Source organism: Aquila chrysaetos, chromosome 21, assembly GCF_900496995.4.
Source record: "Aquila chrysaetos chrysaetos chromosome 21, bAquChr1.4, whole genome shotgun sequence".
In the NCBI taxonomy this organism is placed as follows: domain Eukaryota; kingdom Metazoa; phylum Chordata; class Aves; order Accipitriformes; family Accipitridae; genus Aquila; species Aquila chrysaetos.
In genome coordinates this window covers 18,258,715-18,278,793 of record NC_044024.1, presented here as the reverse complement: position 1 = coordinate 18,278,793, position 20,079 = coordinate 18,258,715, and the positions used below count along the sequence as shown (strand labels likewise).

At 44.2% G+C, this 20,079-nt stretch overlaps 1 protein-coding gene across 2 annotated transcripts; it reads right to left on the bottom strand.

The window, feature by feature from the left end:
* Nucleotides 1–2,090: 2,090 nt before the first annotated feature.
* On the bottom strand, nucleotides 2,091–18,438 carry SH2D1A (SH2 domain containing 1A). 2 transcript variants are annotated; one of them, XM_029997535.1, is made up of 4 exons: nucleotides 18,235–18,438; nucleotides 5,739–5,802; nucleotides 3,253–3,388; nucleotides 2,091–2,891 (listed from the first exon to the last, which is right to left on the bottom strand). In XM_029997535.1, the coding sequence occupies exons 1-4, from the start codon at nucleotides 18,369–18,371 to the stop codon at nucleotides 2,851–2,853; spliced, it is 378 nt and encodes a 125-aa protein (XP_029853395.1). In that variant the 5' UTR covers nucleotides 18,372–18,438; the 3' UTR covers nucleotides 2,091–2,850. The 2 variants fall into 2 exon arrangements, with proteins under 2 accessions (XP_029853395.1, XP_040975131.1); XM_041119197.1 differs by lacking the exon at nucleotides 2,091–2,891 and having other exon boundaries at nucleotides 2,900–3,388.
* Between the last annotated feature and the right edge of the window lie 1,641 nt (nucleotides 18,439–20,079).

Genomic DNA, 20,079 nt, shown 5'->3' with positions numbered 1-20,079 from the left:
GCGCTGCAGAGCGGACGCGCGGCTGCTGCTCCTGTGCCACGCAGCACTGACAGCCTCCGGGTTTGCACATGCAGCACTGACAGCCTCAGCCTTTGCTTGAAGTCAATAGGACATTCCTATAGGAAACAGCCCTTGGGCAAAGGGCTTCCCACTGCATTTATCCCCACCACGGTGCAATCATCTGCCACGGACCATTTCCAAGCACACTCTTTCCTGCTCCCAGGAGAGGCCAGGTAAACCAGGAGTTTAGACCCAGCACTTAGAAAGCAAAAGGGCTCCCTGGGAAGCCTGGGGACACACACACACACACACACACACTCTCTGCCAGCACCCAGCAGGTCGGTTGGTTTCGGGGAAGGATGGTTCGCAGGAGCACAAAGCCGGAGAGGAACGGCCAGGGACCAGCCGCCACAGATGCGCAGCAAGCCGGGAAAACCTTTAAGGTGCAGAGGAGAAGGGAAAGATTCAACGGGCATAAGTGACAGCAAAGCAGGCGGTGCTGCGGATGTTGCGCTCTGTGCCGGCGGCGGGCAGTTCAGCGCCTTTATGGCTGGCATTTGCTGAATTATGTAACGATTAAAAAAAACGGCTTTTAAATATTTTATTAAAGAGTAAATCATGCTAGATCTGCCACTGTATGGCACTGTATTAAGATAAGACCCTTGTTACAACCAACGAGCATATGTAACAAGGAGGCATAAAGCAACGCATGCGCACACAGCGTAAAATATGATGTGACTAGTTGGGGGGGATAGGACATTTCACCGCGAATGAAATTTGGCCTTCATTTAGACAGAAACTGAGTCATGAACTAAAATTGTCACAACTTTGCAACAGTATTGCCTACCGGTCCCTGTTACCATGAGGCTGTTTATTTATTGCGTTTATTCCCATTGCTGGTTTGCAGCGAACATGTTGTACTTCACGGAAAATGTTCCATTGCTTGCACTGGGTCTCACTCACACACAAACACACATACATAGCTGCTTGTACAGGAAAAAAAATAAAGCTAAACCTTCCAGCCTTATCAAATGCTGCTCAGAGCATCCTAACCTTGCTGAATCCTGCACTTGCAGCCCATTTAGCTCTGTCACTGTTCGCATCCCACTTGCCTTTAGTGAGGTGAAAACAAGGCAGGATCCCCCAACAATTAAGTAGATTATGGGTGGAGGTTTTTTTTAACATACTGGTGAAGGAGTGTTCCCCATCTAAGTATCCTCTATGCAGATACAAATACACGCACTGGGGCTATTGCAGGGAGGCAGCTGCTGCCTCGAGAGCCACCGCCAGCCCCCAGCAGCTGCAGTGCCTTTTGCTGTGCCACCGAGCCATGGATGGCCGTGTCTCGTGGAATTTGGTCGGTTTTGTCCTCCTGAGCCTGTAGCCTGGTGTTTCTGGAAAAAGCCTCTTTCCTTCTTAGGAAACGTTTCCGGCCTTCCAAGCCATGCAGAAGTTAGAAGTATAGGCATGAAACATTTAACCAGAGCAATCCAAAGGTGGCTGTACAATGTTTAAGAGTTGGGGGTTTTTTTAAATATATGTATTTTTGTAGTCCATTTGCAATCACTGTTAGTCTTGTGCTTTGGAAGGGAGCACGGGAGAATCCCATTCTTTCGATAGTCAGGACCACTCGTGCAGGCTGAAGGCTGACTAACGGTGGCACAAACCTCCCAGCCAGACCAGATGCATCCCCCTCGCAGACTGAGCGCACGCAAACAAGGCTGGGCCAGGGCTGGGTCCCCTCCCAAAGCTCACAGGAGCTCACGCAAGCCTGCCTGGCAGAAACCCACACAGAGGGAGCCCAGAACATGTCTACCACCCTTTGGCTGCAGTGCAGATCCAGTACTATATCTCCTAAAACAAGAGGGCTGGAGGACAGCCAGTCTGTTCAAAAGTGTTTCCTACTGTCTGCCGGGACAGCGTCATCATGCTTGTTAAACCCCGCGTGTAAACGGCACGTACTTTGAGTTCTCCAGTAGCCACAAGCTAACCCTGCACAGCTGATGAGTCCTGTAGTTTCAAACCTCTCCTCCAGAAGCCCAGCAGTAGCGTGGAAACATACATGGATAGGTAAAGAAAAGCAGAGAAACTGTCATGCAAAAATAATTTATTTTTTAAAATTGTATGCAGGGGTGATTTGTTTCAAGTACAGAGAATATCTAAAAGCAAAAAGAACCATGTTCTCCACTGGTTGATCTCAGTTACTCAGTGCACTGCTTAAGCTTTCGATCAGCTGTGCAAACTACAGATTTTGTACACCCAGGCAGTGATGGCCAGTTCTGCTGAGTTACAGGGCAGAGTGGCTGGTGTGATGGAAAATTTGTTAGTGGGGATCCTCATGGTGCCACTTCTGGAATGCCTTTAGGAACTGTGTGAATGACAGACACACAGCCCACCCAAGGCAAGGGCACTTTAATGTAAGCAATTTTCTGAAGGCTATAAAAGGGGACTTGCCCAGTTGTGCATAAATGCCAACCAGAACAAAGCAAAGCAGAGTCCAAAGTTAAGTAATGTAAAAAAATTAGTAACTGATTATTAATTAGGAACTAATCTTGAAGTGAAAAATATTTTGCACTTGAGAGTACAAAAAGAAAAAAAAGACATTACACTATTTACTAGTTGATATTTTTTTATCCTCTCAGAAAAAAAAAAAAAAAACTAAATTCAAAACATTCTGAAACTTAAAACTTCAAAATTTTGAGCTAGAAATTCTATCAAATACACATTTCTGCAAATGTTACAAGAAAACTCATGGAGTTGTATTAACTATCATATAAATCATTCTGTTCTAGAGCACGGACTAGAGGAGACATTGGAAGATATGGTTATGTCACACTTGGGTAAATGTCTTCATGATGGTTGCAGGTGGAAGCCATGGCCTTCATTTCTCCCTAAGAAAAATAATCACAAAGATATATAAAAGGATGAACGCTGCAAGAAAATGGACAGATCAGAAGGTTCGTACCTGCAAGAGCGAGGGCGTTGGGGAGGGAGGGTAACCACTGCCAGTATAGCACTCAGGAATACATATTCAAAATCCATTTTCTCATCACATTGACAGGCCCTATCCCTAATGAGTACCTGAGTGCCAGCATTTCAATCACGCCGTAGCAAAGTTAGGGCCTATTTTTGGCAATGCCACCCTGCTGGCTAGTTCAGGTCAAAGATGAAAATAAATCTAAGACCTCCATCCCCGCCACTGTGGAGGGCTCTGCTCAGCCGCAGCCGAGGCTCCCTGCGCCCCACGAGTACCTGGGGGGTATTTGGCTTTCGCGTGGTTGACGACTGGGTGCTGCAGGGGTGTTACGATGCCTTGGTCGGGTTTCTGGAAGGCTGAAATGAGGTTGTGCACTTTCCGAAAATGCCTCCGGTGGACCCCGGGTGCCGTCTGCGAAGACAAAGGGTGAGAGGTGAGAGGGGATGCTGGGTGCTGAGCGTCTGTGCGGGGCTCAGGGCGCTGGCACGGCAGCCTTGTCCTCAGACATGCACACACACCCCAGGGAAGGAGCCAGCCCTTCACTTGGACCCTCTGATGTGCCAACTAAAAATGAGTCAATATGAGCTGTACCGCTCTCCTCCTTCCCCTGGGGCATCGTGGCCTCCCCGCACTGAGTGGTTTCCAGCAGTGTGGTGATATAAGGCTGGAAGAGGGATGATTTCTTAATCACTACAAGAGAAACCCAGAGCCTGCCGTACTTATTAGGCAAATTCCCAAGTGATCGTTCGCTATTTCTGACCCTGATTTATTGCAGCCTGTGATTTAACATCCAGCCTGGAGTTATCGGTAAGATACTTCCAGCCTGGAAATACCATCAAGACAATCTAGAGAGCTACCTAGCACTTACCGGGGAGGGGGAGTCCTTACACCACTAAATTCAGGCATGGACAGCCTCTTTGCAAGCCTTTTTCTGAGCATTCAATACTGGCTTACATGTTCATTGAGTATTCCTGTCTATCTCTTGTACAAAGGCAGCAGCAAAACGTTACCTATTTATTGAAAGTGGGAGTTTTTCTATCTTTCTATATTAGCATCTTTTCAAACACTGTGAAATGAAACTGTGTCTGCTTTTAATCAAAAATCCAATGTTTCTGTTAAATTTTTCAGGGCATTCTCGTAATAACTCCTCCCCACCAAAGCCATGGGAGGACAAGCACAGGTCCTGCCGGCATAGTCCCACCCGAGGACACCGTGCTCACCCAGCAGTCATGGGCTAAATCTGGCCTCACTGGCACCAGCTGGAGACTTTACACTGCCTGGGATTTTACCAGCATTGGTTTAATTTCCCCACCTCGTCCTTGAAAGATGGGTGCGACCCGAGCTTGCTCAGAGACGAACCAGCCACAGGGAAGGAAGCAGACACAGGAAAGCACCAGCTGCAGCTGGAGCCTGTTTTGGCCTTGGAGGCACATTTCGTGGGGATAACTTGGATTTAGACTGCTGTTTCGAACAGCTGAGGCCAGCGTGGTCTTAGCAACCTTTACTTAAAGGTTTCTGTTTGCTTAAAGGAAGGATTGGTATCATGGGTCTGTAGCTAGCACCTTTCCCTGCAGAGGATGTATTGAGAGTCCTGGGCCTTCAGGACACCTACGCTGTGAAACACAGATAAGGTTTGCCTAAAACACAGCGAGGGAAAGCCCAAGACCCACGCGTAGGAAGCCAGTGGAGGTCATGGGGGAGGAGTTGTAGCAGGCCCATATAACACCAGAAAAACCTCACTGCAGGCACTGACGTTACCTGGGGCCAAAGCAGGCTGCAGCCTCGCTCAGGGAATTATCCTCCGCAGGTGGAGGTCCCTGGGGGTCCCGGCATCCTTCGGGAGACACCAGTGCTCGCCCAGCCCCACCACGTCTCAGAAACCCTCCTGCCTGGGCAGTGCGAATCTACAGGGTGCTCCCGATGCCTTACAGGAACGAATGAGTGAATTCTTCCTGGGTACCGTTCCCAAGGATGACACGGATAATTATTTACTCCACAGTAATGTGAGTCACTTTTACTCCCCAGTCTGCTTCTGAGTAACCCCAGGAATCAGCCTTGTCTTCCAGAGAACTGCAACCACTTCTATTATAATAACGGCCAAGGAATTATGCCTGTCTAGAAATGATTTAATGCTTGTAATCAGTGTTCATTAATGTGCAAACAGAAAGCTAATTATGAATTAATACACAGAGTACATCCAAAGAACAAGACCTTCATAAAAGAAATACAGGTTAGCATCCCAATTCCATCAACCCAAATAGTTGTCTGTATCGCAAATGGTGCTGTTATACACTTGAATTTCTTATCACATGGGTGAAAATATATTTCGCATCAAGCTTTGGCTACCCTATATATGTTTTACACCCATGATGAATTAATCTGGAGAGAAATTAACTTTAAAACACTGTAGATGATTGAAAATAATTTCCTTAAATATTCTGAGATTAATGGTACGTGGGATAGAAGGGAACTGATTGTGCTTGTCAAATTATAGAAACACAATATTTTTGCCATTTAAAATGATGCAAAATAATGCACTATTGCATTATGCAACAGCTGAAATGTAACAGGGAATTAATTTATGAGTTCAAGACTGTCAGAAGTGGCACCGAGACATCTTAGTGATGGACGCACTCAAGATCGATTACCTTCGATGAAAGTCAGACTATGCAGAAACATGAATAATTTGAATATATTTCATTAAATCAATACTAACATCAAACAGGATGTAGAAATTTACAGAAGAGAAAGAATTACACACCTCAGCACTCCAGGACCCAGCTTCTGTCTTGGACACTCGGTAGGTATAAACGTAACCCTGATGCCTGTGGGAAAAAAAAAAATCAACAGGTATTTATTACTCACTTCTACTGTCAGGTTTGACAAGAGGTACACTCTGTTATGTGGGAGTCAGTTCATCTGCTAACCTTTCCTTAAAAATAAATTCACCTATAAAGGCTCAAGGTAGATAAAAAAACTGAGACACAGGTCAGAAGCAGTATTCAGCCTACTGGGTTCTTTTTGGGTGAGAAGGATTGGTCTGACTCGGGTCCAGTTGAGCAATATTCAGTTATTCTAGGTTAAGTGATATTGCTTTCATTCCTGCCTTAGCATTTTTTTATTTTTTTTTTTCAGTGACCTCCTTTAACTGACACACACCAGACATGCTTTCCCTGGAAAAAGAGAAGGTATATTATTGGCAGATAGCATTACTGTATTGTGATTGATTTAAATGCAGATGTTCCCAGAAGCAGTAGCATGAGTGTAATTTATTTGGAAAGCTAGACCCACAAAAGCGAGGTAAATTGCTCTTTGCCTTGCCTGTATATTTTGAATTCTCAAATACTGGTAAAGGAGACTTATGAGAGTGTGGAATCTTCCTTCTTTTTAAATCTAACTTGAGTCTTTCGAGAATAAGGAGTCATACACTAGTAACGCAAGACATACTTGTGTCCAGAGTCAGTCTTGCTTCTCTTACAAATCCAACACAATGAATGATTTACATGGTAGATTATTATACCAATATCCAAAAATTTACCTCAGGAGCAGAGGCAATAGTAGTTTCGTGGGTACAATATCAGTTTAGACAGTATCAGGTAAGAAAGATTGTATTTCATACTACATAGATTTACAGGAATACACAGCAGGATTTTAGGGACCCTTCCCTATTTCAGCACCAATTCTTGTTCTTAAGAAAGCAGAAAAATACTATATTTCTTTCCAATTATACATGGTATTATAGTAGTTATTACAAAATAGCAGAAACCATCAATGACACAGACACCGTATGATTGCAATTACTTACGCTCTGTGTCAATGTTCCTGGATAAATTCTTGTTAAAATGTCATTACAGCAACCTTTGCAAAGCGGTGCCTGATATAATTTACCCAAGCAGGAAGTTGTTAACAGTTGTCACACTGCTACAAACCCACGAAGTGGGAGCAAAAAATGCCTGTCGTGATTTGTGAGCTCTCCCCCCGCCGCTTGACTCCCCCTGTGATTAAATACGGAGGCGGGAGACACAAAGCCGTTCCCTCCCGTCGGGGCTGCTGCGGGGACAAACTCCCTGTGCAGCAGCTGAGACGCTGCCCTCCTCCTCGTGTTTGGGAATATGCCTGATGCAGCCCCACGATCCCACCACAACTTGAGCCACCTCTTCGTGTTAACCGGGGGAGCGTTTTTCCCAGAGACGCGACTTTCCATCTGGCACCAGACGGACATGAAAAATAGCCGGCCATGCTCACTTCTTGGAAACCTAAAGAAGATACAGCCGCTGCTAGCCCACTTCTTCGCCCCGCAAGCTCAACTTCTGCCGTCCGTCAGGGATTTGGACGGGCCCAGAAAGGACCCTTGGGAAGAGGTGTGAGCAACCTGCTGTGGCCGTGGGAGGAGGGAAGGACGTGGAAGGACAACACTGTTCTCCCGTCCATGCCATTGCACCACGGTCACTGGTGTTTGAGGCCACAGTTGATGCCCAGTTGCTTAAAAGCACATCCCTCTCAGCTACTAGATACGTTCACGTTCAGGGAATCCAATGTCTCCCATTAGGGCCCTTAGAGAATTATGTGCTTTCTTAAAAAAACCTCTGAGAGCTGTGCCTGTCAACTTTTCATGAGTAGCTGATGTTCACATTAATCTTTTCTTTTTAGAAATCACGAGGGGCTTTCCTGCACCTACGTATGTAGCACACCAGCCAATATATGGTTACTGAAACTAGGATTTTACAGGCCATAGTGTACTGGGAAACAGCAGAGAGGTCCTGGCATTTTGTCCCCTCTCTTTGAAGTGAGTATTTGACTATCTCCACAGTGGTTTTTTTTCAAGCCTCAAAACCAACAGAATCAGTATGTAAAAATCTAAAACTCACTCTCTTGCCTCCTGTTTTTAGTAATACACTGTGCATATTACCCATGTTTGTTCTTGGTTGTCCCAAATCACCCCGACTGCTTCACTCTCTTTAAAATCTGATTATTCCACAAACGGCTCAGTTGTCTGGAAAGCTACCATCTGTTGTTTCTTTCATCATTTTCTCTACCTAAGAGATTGCATGACTTGAAGTGGTTGAGGGGCTGGGGTGCTGCCCTGACTCTCAAATGTCTGATGGCTTTCAGAACTCTGCCAGAAGAGTTTACTAAGCTGGACAAATTGAAAAATAGAGGTCAGATAAAGTAATATTCAGGGCCAAAACAGGGTGAGGCATAAGATAGACACCTATCCTGCATTTTTCAAAAAATTCTGCTGTAAAATATTTCAACTGAGCCCAGAGAAAGCACAAAGGACAGCTCAGTTAAAAATCTATGAGATGATACAGAAAAAGGACCAATAATTGGGGAACATGGACACTTTGAGCACAGAGTGGAGAATGAGAGGAGTATGACATTGCTATCACAGTCTTCCAAGGGACAAGTGAGAGCTCTCCATTCATCTGGCAAACGTACATTTTTTTCCCAGAGGAGGAAAGACTGAAAGGCCCGAAGGGGTTCACTGTGCTTAAGCTGAAAAACACATTATTAATCTGCTGTTGGCTCTGAAGCCATCAGTAAACACAGCCACTATGTAGATGGAAGGAAGATGGCTCAGGACCACCACACCTGCTTCTTCAAAGGATATGCACGAAGGAAGGAGGATGCATTTTGTTAAGAAGGCGAGCAGCTAGATCTTCCCATCTAACTACTTTCCATTGGGATCTTTGTTTCTACAAAATGAATTACAGTTCTTCTGATAAGTACTCTCCCAACGAATATGATCTTATCAAAACTTTCTGTTAAGCAGCAGGAACTTACTTCATTACCACTTCAAAGTGCTTTTTTACCTTCCATGTGTGAGTGACATGATTTTGATGAGCCAAGTTCTCTTTACTGCTACATGGGCACAACCTCCCGTGAGAAAGGTTTTTATGATTTAAACTACCCAACGTTAACTGAGATCAGCGTTGACTGAAGGAAGATCAAGGTGTTTTTCTTAAAAGAAAAATTAAATACAATAATTAAAATTGAGATTTTATAGAACATTACCTTCCGAAGAGCAAAACATGTAACACTGGGCAAAAGCAGGTGGAAAAGTGCATTTACTGGAGCTTAGGTCTCAGGAGATGAGAAATTGCCCAGCCGCCGTGAGGGGACAGCTCACTTTTCTACATTTTACTCAATTCATGGCGGAAGAAATCTCCTAGTGTGACACACTGTTCCTATATGTGGTGTGGCCATGTAGCTAAAGGCAAAACCTAAGCACCATATGGCCTGGGCATGGTGCTAGTCGCTTGGGGCCTCTCACACAACTCGTGCTTTGCAGCTATTACCTGGTGAGATGCAAGCCAAGTCCACCTCTCAGTGACCTGAACTCCTCTCTCTGCTGGACAAAATCAACAGGAGATGGACACATGTCACTGAGAGAAGGATTTCAGAGAGCACTCTTACAGTGACACTGGTGTACCAGCATATCTTGGAAGAGGACCAGCTCTTGACATCCAGGCAAAGACCCAACGAAGGGCTCCCCCATCCCTTCGTCTGCCCCAAGGACGGCCACAAGTCTCACTCACAATTGCAAAGCTCCTCTTTCACGCCAGTAAAGCTCAAGGGACGGGAGCAATCATGAATTAACAGCTTGATGAACGAGACCCTATAAATTTTTGATCAAAGTCAAGAAATGCCAAAATGCTGATGAGGGGAAGCAGAAAACAGCCATTGCTGTAAGGACAATATTGGATAGCACTTACAAAAAAAAGTGGTTTGGTCACCACTGCTGATATTTTTATGTTGTCTCACTTATTTTTTCATCTCCATAACAAAGGATGTGTTATACCAGCTGGGAACTGCACCAGCACTGTCTCTGTTGTAATACCATCGCTGGGAAAACTTTGTCAAAGGAAAATCTAGAAAAAGTTTCTATTACAGGAAACGGTCCACTTTATATTATAGGCTTTTTTCTTTGCAGCTCGATAATTCCTCCCAAAGAGCTACAAAGGCATCATTCACAGATGACATACTGAGACAGCATCTGTCTACCTGTCCTCTCCACTCCCTTCTTTTCAACTGTGATCAGACTTGTTAAAGCCACACTTACTTTAACAGGTGAATAATTACAATCTTCTGCACCACTGAAATAGCCAGAGGATATTAGCCACATGCTGCAGATTAAAATTAACCATGACATTTCAGCTGCATGGTATATTTTAAAATCATTTTCAAATGTTTTTTATCTCAGTTGGGAAATTTTATTAAACTAATTTGTATTCATTTCTGGGTCCAGAATGGAACAAATACAAAGGGAGAAAGACAGAGAGACAGGGGAAAGCCATGTCAGCAATAAATGACATCAATTTCTTCCTCTTTACATAGCTTTCTCTTCTGATGTCTTTGCACTATATCAATCAGCTCTTCTTACCTGGTATATTTGCATCCTGACCTTACCTTGGAATTTGGCTTTACAATATTGCTTAAGAACCAGACAGTGGTCCTGAGCATTATATACTATCCATACTCAGTTTCTTATAACTTTGCCACATTTCAGCCTTTCAGACTGAAATTTTTATTTCTTAGGTGTTTGCCTCAACCTTATTTAGGGATGGAGAATGCAGAAGTTCCAGAAAAGGGGACATGTTAGGCAAAACAATGCTTCTGCCACATTGTAAAAAAAAAAAAATCTTCTAACTGTCGGGGGGGTTGCCCTGTTTTTAGAGTAAGACATAAAATTTGTTTGAAGGAAGGTATGTATCTCCAAGAGAAAGCAGTGGTGGCTGTCTAGGCTGCAAGAAAGGTGCTGTCTAAAGGTTGTTAGCAGCTGTAGCTGCACCGTGCCTGGGCTGGCTGTACCACGGGCACTCAGCTAAGCAGTGTCCATGATGTCAAGCCACAAACGATGTGTGTGTGTTGCCTGGCCTGGATTAGTGGGGAAAAAAAAAACCAGAAGGTAATTTAGATTGGGCGTCTTGGAAAGGATGATTGGGACTGGGTGGGGTGGATGTGGACAGAAGGAAAAGGGGACCCATGTCTTTGTAAGCTAGGCAAGGAAACAGCAATGAAAATTGAACCCCTGGGAGAGAGTAAGACTAAATGAGTAAGGAAGGGGATATATGGAGGTGGAGCATGAGGGGGCTTGAACTGGGAGCAGCACAAAATGCTGGAGGGGTGAAAAAGCCAGGGATAGAAGATGGGTGGTTTGGAAGCAGAAGACATATGAAACAAGGAAATGGCCCTCGGCAATGCAAGCAAAGTCAGCAGGCTGTACAGAATAACACTGCGTAGTCTCAAAATCCACTCCTATGCCCCTCACATTGGGAACCCAAAGCTAAAGGGTACTGCAGACCTGAGCCTCCTGTGTCACCGTTTCTCTCGTGTGAAACGGAGTTAACAAACTCTTCAGCTCACAAACTGAGATAATGCTTAGACACCGCTTACTTAATACTATGGAGATGAGTACTACTGATGCTAGGGAGATGAGTACTACAGGAGAGCTCGTGGGGGACTCAGCAGTGGGGGGTCAATGCCACGCAGCAGATAACATAATGAGCATGAGAGGTCAGGTTGCAGCCGCTTCTGCTTTATCTGGAGGTGTTTGATGCAGGTTGCGGATCAGCTCCTGAATGCCCGGCCAGAGGGACTAACTTCAGGCAGCATCCCACTGGGCAACCCTGGACTGGGAACGTGGCCAATGGCATGGGCACCACAGTGGCTACAGAGGTGGGAGATGGCAACCACAGAGCCAAAACTCGTGAGCTCAGGGGAATCCACAGCAGCGCCTGGGAGCCTGCATGTCCCACATGTGTGTTCATCAAGGTGTCCCCTGCCCAGGGCGCCCCTGAGCTGCATGGCCTCCCCCGTGCAACAGAAGTGACAGCTGCCAAAATGATGAAACAGTCAATTCAGTCATCCACTTAAACTTCTTTCTTCTTCTTTCTTTTTCCTTTTTAATTGTTATCTTTCTGCTTGGTTTATTAATCATGGAAAGGCCAGAAGTCTTGTTATTTAATGTAGGAGAAAATCCTATTTAAGCTTACAGGTCGTCACTCTGTCCTGGAATTTGCATTTTCTGGTTGACAAGCAGCCTGGTTCCTGCCTTATTTAGGTCTCAGACGTACAATAAAGGTACAGCAACTTAGCAATTACCACCCATCAGCTAACCCAAGCTGAAGAAATAGCGTTCACATTGAGATGATGTGCGAGATACAAGCTCTATGTCAGCAAGAGTGAATAAAATAGTTTAAATCAGTGTTTACAACATCTGAAAAGCCCAACGGAGTTACTGTAGCTTAACTCACAGCAGCGCTCTACACATCCCCACTCGGGTTTACACTTCTGTCACTGATTCCCCTACCAACACTTCCTGTAGCAAAAATTTATCAATGATACTGAATCAGTAACTAGTATCAGCTTGCCATAGTGCTGTAGCATTATAAAGCAAATGCCTTATCTTGATTTTCTCTTCTGAACTTAACAGAAGCTTGAAAGAGCAAGTCAAATCTTGTGAAATGTCTCTGAATTTATGCACAGATTGCTGTGGAAGATGATTGTCAGTATCTTCACCACTTGGAACACTCCTAACCATCAGTAGAAATGTTGCTCATTTACCTACAGAGCAAGTATGTAGCCTTTCTGAGCAGGTTTTATGTTGGTCTGGTACGAGGTGATGCCAGCCAAAAGCAATGCCTCAAAGAGGAATTTCTTCAAATTTGGAAATAAAATGTTATTCAGTTATTCAAATCTGAGATGCTAAATAGAAGGAAATTACTTTATGGTGGGCCAGTAACTGAGCTTCATGAATTACTATGTCCTCCAGAATAGTACCTCACAAAGGCAAAAACTCATGAAATAAGGTTATATCTGGTGAAATTTCTTTCATCACTTTAAGCAAAACTCACAAGAACTGCAATAGATAAAACACTGTCAATAGCCCTGTGAATGTTACTGTTTCATATTTCTATGACACATTTCTTGGTTTATTTGGGAGTAATTTAGTGTAGCTCATTTTCAGGTTTCCTGTTTCCATCAGAGCAAGGTAGGTACTGTCTGACTATAAAATCCCTGAACCTGAAATCACTGATTCAACTAAATCATCAAAACTCAAGCCTACAAAACCAGGGTAGAGCTAATCTAGGTTCTGTTACCCAGCGATTGTACCCATTCTGACATTTACAGATTCGTTAGCATAGTGGTTACCCACTGTTCAGGCTGTCTACCTTTCTAAAAATCTTTCCAAGAAAAGCAATTGGAATATCTGAAGGCCATTAGCCAAGTTATTCTCAGCAAAGACAAAGCTCACTCTGATTAGCAGGGAGCTGAAATACTCACCTCAGTAGAATTTACCGTTGTGCTGTAGAATTCTTTTTTCAAAGCTGAAAATAGTGCGTGATATTTACAACAGCAACCTTGAATTGACGGGCTCCTCCTCAGAGAGAAGCTTTTGTTCCAAATTACATTTTAAATGATAATGATTATTATGTGCGGTGTTATAATAAATGCAATTATTCTGCCATTTCTATCAAAAATATTACATGGCAAACAAAAGAAATGCTAAGCTGAAACCAGCTCGTGATCTTGTATTACACTTTCATGCTGTACAGCTGATACATCTGCTGCATCAGAAAGTTTCAGCACGTTGCCTGAACTTGTGCACTGTGGTTACAGTGACAGAAAAAATAGCACACGTAAAATCTGATAGGACTGCAGCCTATCCCTGTTGCCATTACTGTTGCTTCAAGAGCTCTAAACAGCTTTCTATTCCAGCTTTTGATTATTCTCCACAAATTGAATACAGCACACTACATGAATGGCTGGTTTCAAACAAATAATCTGAACACACAGTTTGACAAGTATGTCATGTTTAGCTTACTTAAAGCTCTGAAACAACTACTAACATTCCAAGTATTTTCAAGTATATGAATTTTAAGACCCAAACTATAAATGCTTTCTTTGCCAATTCAGGCATGAGCTGCTTGTTTCTGCATGTGTGCTCATATATCTGTAAAGGAAAGCGGTGCTTTTGGCACTCTCAGGCATTTTATTTATGCATTTCGCAGGCACAGTTTAAGAGGCTGCTTCTCAAACTAGCCACCGTTATTGTGTCCTGTGTCCCCCATTGACTTCATTAGGAGCGGTGTGCACAGAGGATTTCTGAGGGTGCTAAAAATGTCAAATGGGGTATTGAGCAAAGAGAAAACCAGACCAGTAAAGAAAGCTCCCTGGAACAATCAGGTTTTGATACTAAAACCCTGTTGTACTGCATGTAGTGTCTAACATGTCTACAGGTAAAACGTGTTCATTCTTTAAAGCATATGCATTTCTTCTAGCCCAGTTTTCAGGAACAGCAAAAATCTTCCTGCTTTTCAATGCAACCTCAAAAAATTTCCAGGAAAAGATTGTGCTCCTCTGTTGACACATTCAAAACATGATGAACAACATCCTTAGAGTATATATTATCAATTTAATAATGGTATTCATATAATTAAGATCTTGAGAGCATCTGGTATTAAAAAACTTTGCCAAAATCTGCAGGCAGCACCTCTGTTTGTAAAGGTCCCGGGGGACACTGTTGCAAATCAAAACCTTTCTAGTCTTCCATGCATAGTTTAATTGTGGTCTTAAAATATTTATGAAAGTGGGTTCTTTGTGCTTTGCCACAGCCACACCAAAAAACATTCTCTTTGAAGGCTTGCAGGCATGCTGTCTGCACACCATAACTTCGAACAGGGGAAAGCAGCATTCAAGGAAGATAAAGCAATACTTCAGAGAAAAAAAGAAGAGAGAAAGCAGAGTTTTCTAGCCAAACGCTTCAACAACAGGGCCCTGCCTGCCGCAGTTACCCATTTCTGTAGGTCAGGTTTTATGCTACTACCTGTCTCTTTTATGCTTGCCCTGTAAAATCAGTGTCAGTCGCAAGGGATTCATGAAGTCTTTGACTCTTCTCCTTTTTAAAGGTCAGGGCTCCACTTTTTAATTAGAAAAGCAAAAGGCGTATGAGCCTGACCGTGAACACTGCTGCCCTTATTACGTGCTTTAAGAGGCTCACACACTGCCAAAATATGTTAGGGGTTTTTGGGGGTGCCTGGGGGGGAAGGCGTGGTGGTGGTGGCATTACAAATTTATGCAGTTTCTTGGAAAAAAGAGGCATTGTTTGAGCCTAAGCAATGCAGAAGCAATCACAGGACTTACCAATTACTGTACCTGGAGCTGGAAGTGTAGAGCGGCCACCTATGTGAGCTCAAGCTGATGACAGTATTGTCATCCAAATATTTGTTTAATGACTTTTTTGATAAACGTTTCTTTTCATCAGAACTGTGCCTTTTAATTTTGACAACTCCCTTCTTCCCTCATGGTAAAAAACAAAAACAAAAACAAAAAAACCCTAAGGCGGCATGGATCTGGGGAGCTGGGGTTTTTAGGTTTGTTTTGTTTTATTTCTCCAGGGAAGTGCAGGGAGAGCGGAAAGAAGACAGACTGAACATGTTTTGATTTTGAAAAACCGAACTATTTTTCTCTTTTTCTTTTCTAAGAGCAATAGAAACATCACTGGCTGTATGAAACAGTTTCACTTCAGTTAGAAACTGTCATTGGAAAGATGTAAAATTTTTTGTTTAACTCTGACACTTATTGCAATATATCTAATGGCTGACCAGCTTTGTTTCTCACGTTTCAAAGATCACTTCAGTACTTCCAGTAAATACATGTTTTGCCTAATCTAGATATATCTAGGTATTCCTAGAGTGATATTCAGCACAGATTCTGAACCAAAATATAAATTTCCGAATAACTTTGTTATTCCTAATTATTTCCATTATTTATTTAGAAGGAAGTATTAAAAAGCAGAGAAGTAGTTACTCTTTCTTTTTTTTTTTTTTTCTTCTTCTTAAACAGTGAATAGAGCAGCTGCATGTTTCCCTCAGTTTTTACCAAAGCTCTCATGCACATACATGCTTGCGACCTGTTTTGTCTCTGTGCGTGATGTTCAGACTGGAATTTGGGGGGCTTGGGTCTGTTGGTTTATTTTGCCAAAGCCAGGCGTAGCATCCTCCATTGAATACATACCTACATCTCTCATGCCTTCCCCACTTGGTCCTCCAATCTTTCCATTAAAGTGCTCTGCTTTGGTAAACTTTTGCATGTCAAAGCACTTCTCTAGTTTACGGCCCACATTTCTTTAAACTGTCATTGCTGTCTTCGGTGTGAGACTATTTTCTGGTATCTTTATGATAACTGTCTCCAAAGTTATTGTGTGATATGTTGTTTACTGTATCTGCTGTTTCTTACATAATGCTCTGAATTGAAATATTAAGAAGTATTGGAACCAAGCTTCGCTTCATCATTTTTCAGCCACCTTTCTGTCTATACCAGATCATACTCATCATAACATTTTTCATTTAATTTTGTATCTGGATTTATCCAAGATGCCATTGAAAATTTCCCTTATAAAAAATTTATTGAGGATCTATATTCTATAACAAGCCTGCATAACATTTGCCAGTAATACTTTTTACTTTTACCCCTTTGCTTATCATATATATGCTTGAATGCAACGTAACATGAAGACATGAGTGGCCCATAATTTCCAGAAACAATTAGGTAGGGTTCTGTTTCTTACTGAAGTCTCTTTTCTTTTCCTCCAAAGATTGCTGAGCTTCATAGTTAGCAATCCTTCCTGTTCTTCCTATTTTCATTTTGTATATTTTATTTCATTCATGAAATTTCTTCCAAAGGACATAAATTACCACTAATATAACAAAAAATCCCAACTGATTGTGTGCAGATGAAAGACCTTCTTACATAGCTACACCCCGATTTAGACTAATGGTGGACTACTTTTAGGATTCTCTATTTTATTCAGCATTGTAACATTCTGCCTGACCCCTTCTCTAATGCCTTAGTGTTTTGCTTGCACTGAATGACTTCTGAGTGTTAAGGAGATAGATCACCATTTCTTCTGACGGTTATTTAAAAGAGATTCTGCTTTTATTGCCTATTCCCATCACAGGAATCACAGCACTCCTTACCTCTTGCTATGTCTATTCCATTTTCATTTAACTCAAGATGCTTCTTATTTCCCATTTTTTCAGCTAGCTGTTTAGGTATTTGTTAGCAGTAGCACCTATCTTGGTTCACCTCCTGATTTCATGAGAGAAGAAAAAATACATCTTCTGCCACAAAGATCTTCCCTGAAAAGAAGGCTGTGTATTTCTGGATTGCCTATAACCTTCTTGCATGCCTCCATTTACTGCTCTACAACAGGGGAATAGTAATGCTCACCCAGGGCTTAATTACACGTTGTTGGAAATGTATTCAAGACATTTGGGAAAAACCTGACTTAGGACTCTTCTCCCTCTTCTGTTCTTTTGCCAGGTACCTAAGTGCCCTCTGTTAGCTAATTTCTTGCTGGCCCTAAAATGGTTTTCCCTTGTATTCCTTCTCCTACTGAAGTAAGGCGCAAGTGTCTTGTTTAGCTGTGGTAGACACATCTTCGTTCTTTCAATGTAATGGTAGCTCATTGTATAGCGTTTTGTCTCAGGAATTCTGAGACTTCTGCTTTTGCCAAAAGTAGGGTAATTAAATTGCCTCATTAAAACAAGATCCTATGACTATAAAGTCCCCCAGCTCTCTCAAGGAAACCTCTCTGCCCTCTCTCTGACAGACCATCCCATCAGATCTTTCCACTTTCACCCTACTTGGTGGAATTTTACCACTTAGTTTGTTACCCATCAGTATTTCATGTACTATACAGATAGTTTACTCCAAGCCCAACGAACTTGTTTGTTGGGGGACACAGTCTGACCGAGAGCGTCCCGGCGCAAAGGCACGTTCTGGATGTTGCTAAGCACACCCATAAGCACATTAGAGAAGCAGAAGACAGTGGGCAGAAAGCAAGAGGACCATCCAGCACAAAGAGGCAGCGCACGCCATCCCGAGTCAAGTTGCCTGGCTCTTCTCCATGGCACCTCGCTCGTCCTTCCTACGTGCTCCAGGCTTGCTTTTTTGTTTGTTTTATGCCTGTAGGAAGCACGGGCTCTCCAAGGCAAAACCCGCTCCTCTTCGCTCTGCAAAAGACCCCGCACCCCTCATGCCCTCCTCTGCCTTAAGTCACGGCGAAGGAGCCAAGACTCTCACGCAAGCCTGCAAATGGTAAAAGTAGGACATATTTTGTCACCGTTACGTGGGAACACCCCGTACTGTGGATGCGAATGTTGAAAATCGCCTACCACCCGACCAGCCCTCCCCGGCAGCCCCGCACCCGAGAGACGCAACGGCAGCTGCGCAGGGCCAGCCGCACTCACAGCACGCAGAGGCAGTAGACTCCCGGGATGCTCTCGCTGTCCCGCAGTAGGTAGCTGCCATCGGTGCCCGCCGCCAGCAACAGCTTCTCCCCAGCCTCACGGGTGATGCCCCCGTGGTAGACGGGCAGCGCGTCCATGCTGGGGCCGTCTCCCGTGGCAGGCAGCTCTCCCTGCGCACGGCGCTGCCTCCGACTGCTCCTCAGCTGCGTGCTCCTCTCACCATCTCTGTCTCGGTGGCAGATGTAAACAGGATGTGTTCACGCCTCTGAAGCCTCCACACACGGCGAGACGGCGCTGAGGGAAGAGTGAGGAACGAGCACAGCTTTTTCGCGTTGGGGTTTTTTTTTTTTTTTTCTTTCCTTTGCCCCTTTTTGTTGTCCTTTTTCGTGGGCTGTGACATCCTCGTGGCATCACAGCTCACACACAGAGCTGTCCTTTCGCGGCCTACACTCGCCCGTGCGGCTCCCCGCTCGGCAGGGACGGGGCGTGATGAAGCGCACGACGGCCGCGGGGCCGATGGCCACCCTGCGTCAGGGCAGGGAGGCCGGGACCGTGGCACCACCGTCAGCGGCTGCCGCCGGGTGCTTGTCTCCTCTGGTGTTAACCCGAGGGGGGGGACAAAGAAGGGTGAAAGGCCTTTCAAGGCCCAAAGGCCCTCTACAAAGCATGGGTTGTTGTTTAACCTCTTATTTTTAAAATCCCCAGGGGTGAGAAACTAGAGGATGCAAGCTGGCCTCGCTGGCTTCACCCCGCCAGGCCACTCACCTCGGGCCACAGGCACCAAGCACAGTCCCTTCTCCGTGGTGGCTGGGCCAGCGCCCACAGATGCCAGCCCCCGGCTGATTTACCTCATGAGTGGTTATTTTCATAGGCTTTGGTGGTGTTTAATGACTGTTAATGTCAGGGGTGCTCATTATTTCTGCTTGGAGGCCGGCGACGGCCTCGGCGCGGGCAAGGAGGCCCCTCACATCCTTCCTGACACCATCGGTGCTGCCGCCGCCGTCTTTGTGTGGCGCGCGACCGGGCAGCCAAAATCCAGAGACGTGTCTGAAAAAGCCATTTCTCTCACCTGCTGTGGTCACAGACGTTTCCCCAGTATGCTTGTCGCTTGAAAGCTCCCATACGCACGTGCCTGCAAACGGGTCTGTTTGCAAACAAGCTGAAAATGTGCTTTTATATCCCCATAGATATTTCCACCCATGGAAAAAACGAGCACGTTTCCTAGTGCTGAGTGGCACCACACGGCAGTGACAAGGTGGCACTGCCCCTGCAACCATGGCCACTGGACCGGCCCCTTTGGGCCTGATATTATTTAAAAAAAAGAAAAAAAAAAAAAAATATATATATATGCTGAGCCGTGTCCTCACACCTGGGTGTATGAGTAATAACTCACTAAAATATAATGGTAAGTATGGGTCGTGCTTGTGATTGATTCATTTTAAATTGAGTTTGCTAGCAGGACAGGGCAGAATGAAATCATCTCACCCAGGTGTTCACAGAACACTGTGTCCTGGTTGAAGTTAAGGATAGGTGAAAAAATAGCTCTCTAGATACACACACTTCAGGAACAAAAATTAAATTAAAAAACACCAAAAATAAGGGCTGCTCTTTTTAAGTTTCAATCAATCAAAATGTTTTCTCTTGATCATTTCACAGTGCATGTCTTTCAATTCCGACCTTTAATATAGTTCTTCCTTGAAAATACTTTTTTCAAACTAGCTTTAGCTTTTCCTTTTGAGGGATGGGCTTTTCTGACCAGTGAGCCACAGGATAGCTCGTGCATGGGGCACTGCACCGAAGTCACCGACGGCAAAGCTGCAGCTTTCAGAGGCACCGTGAGCCTCT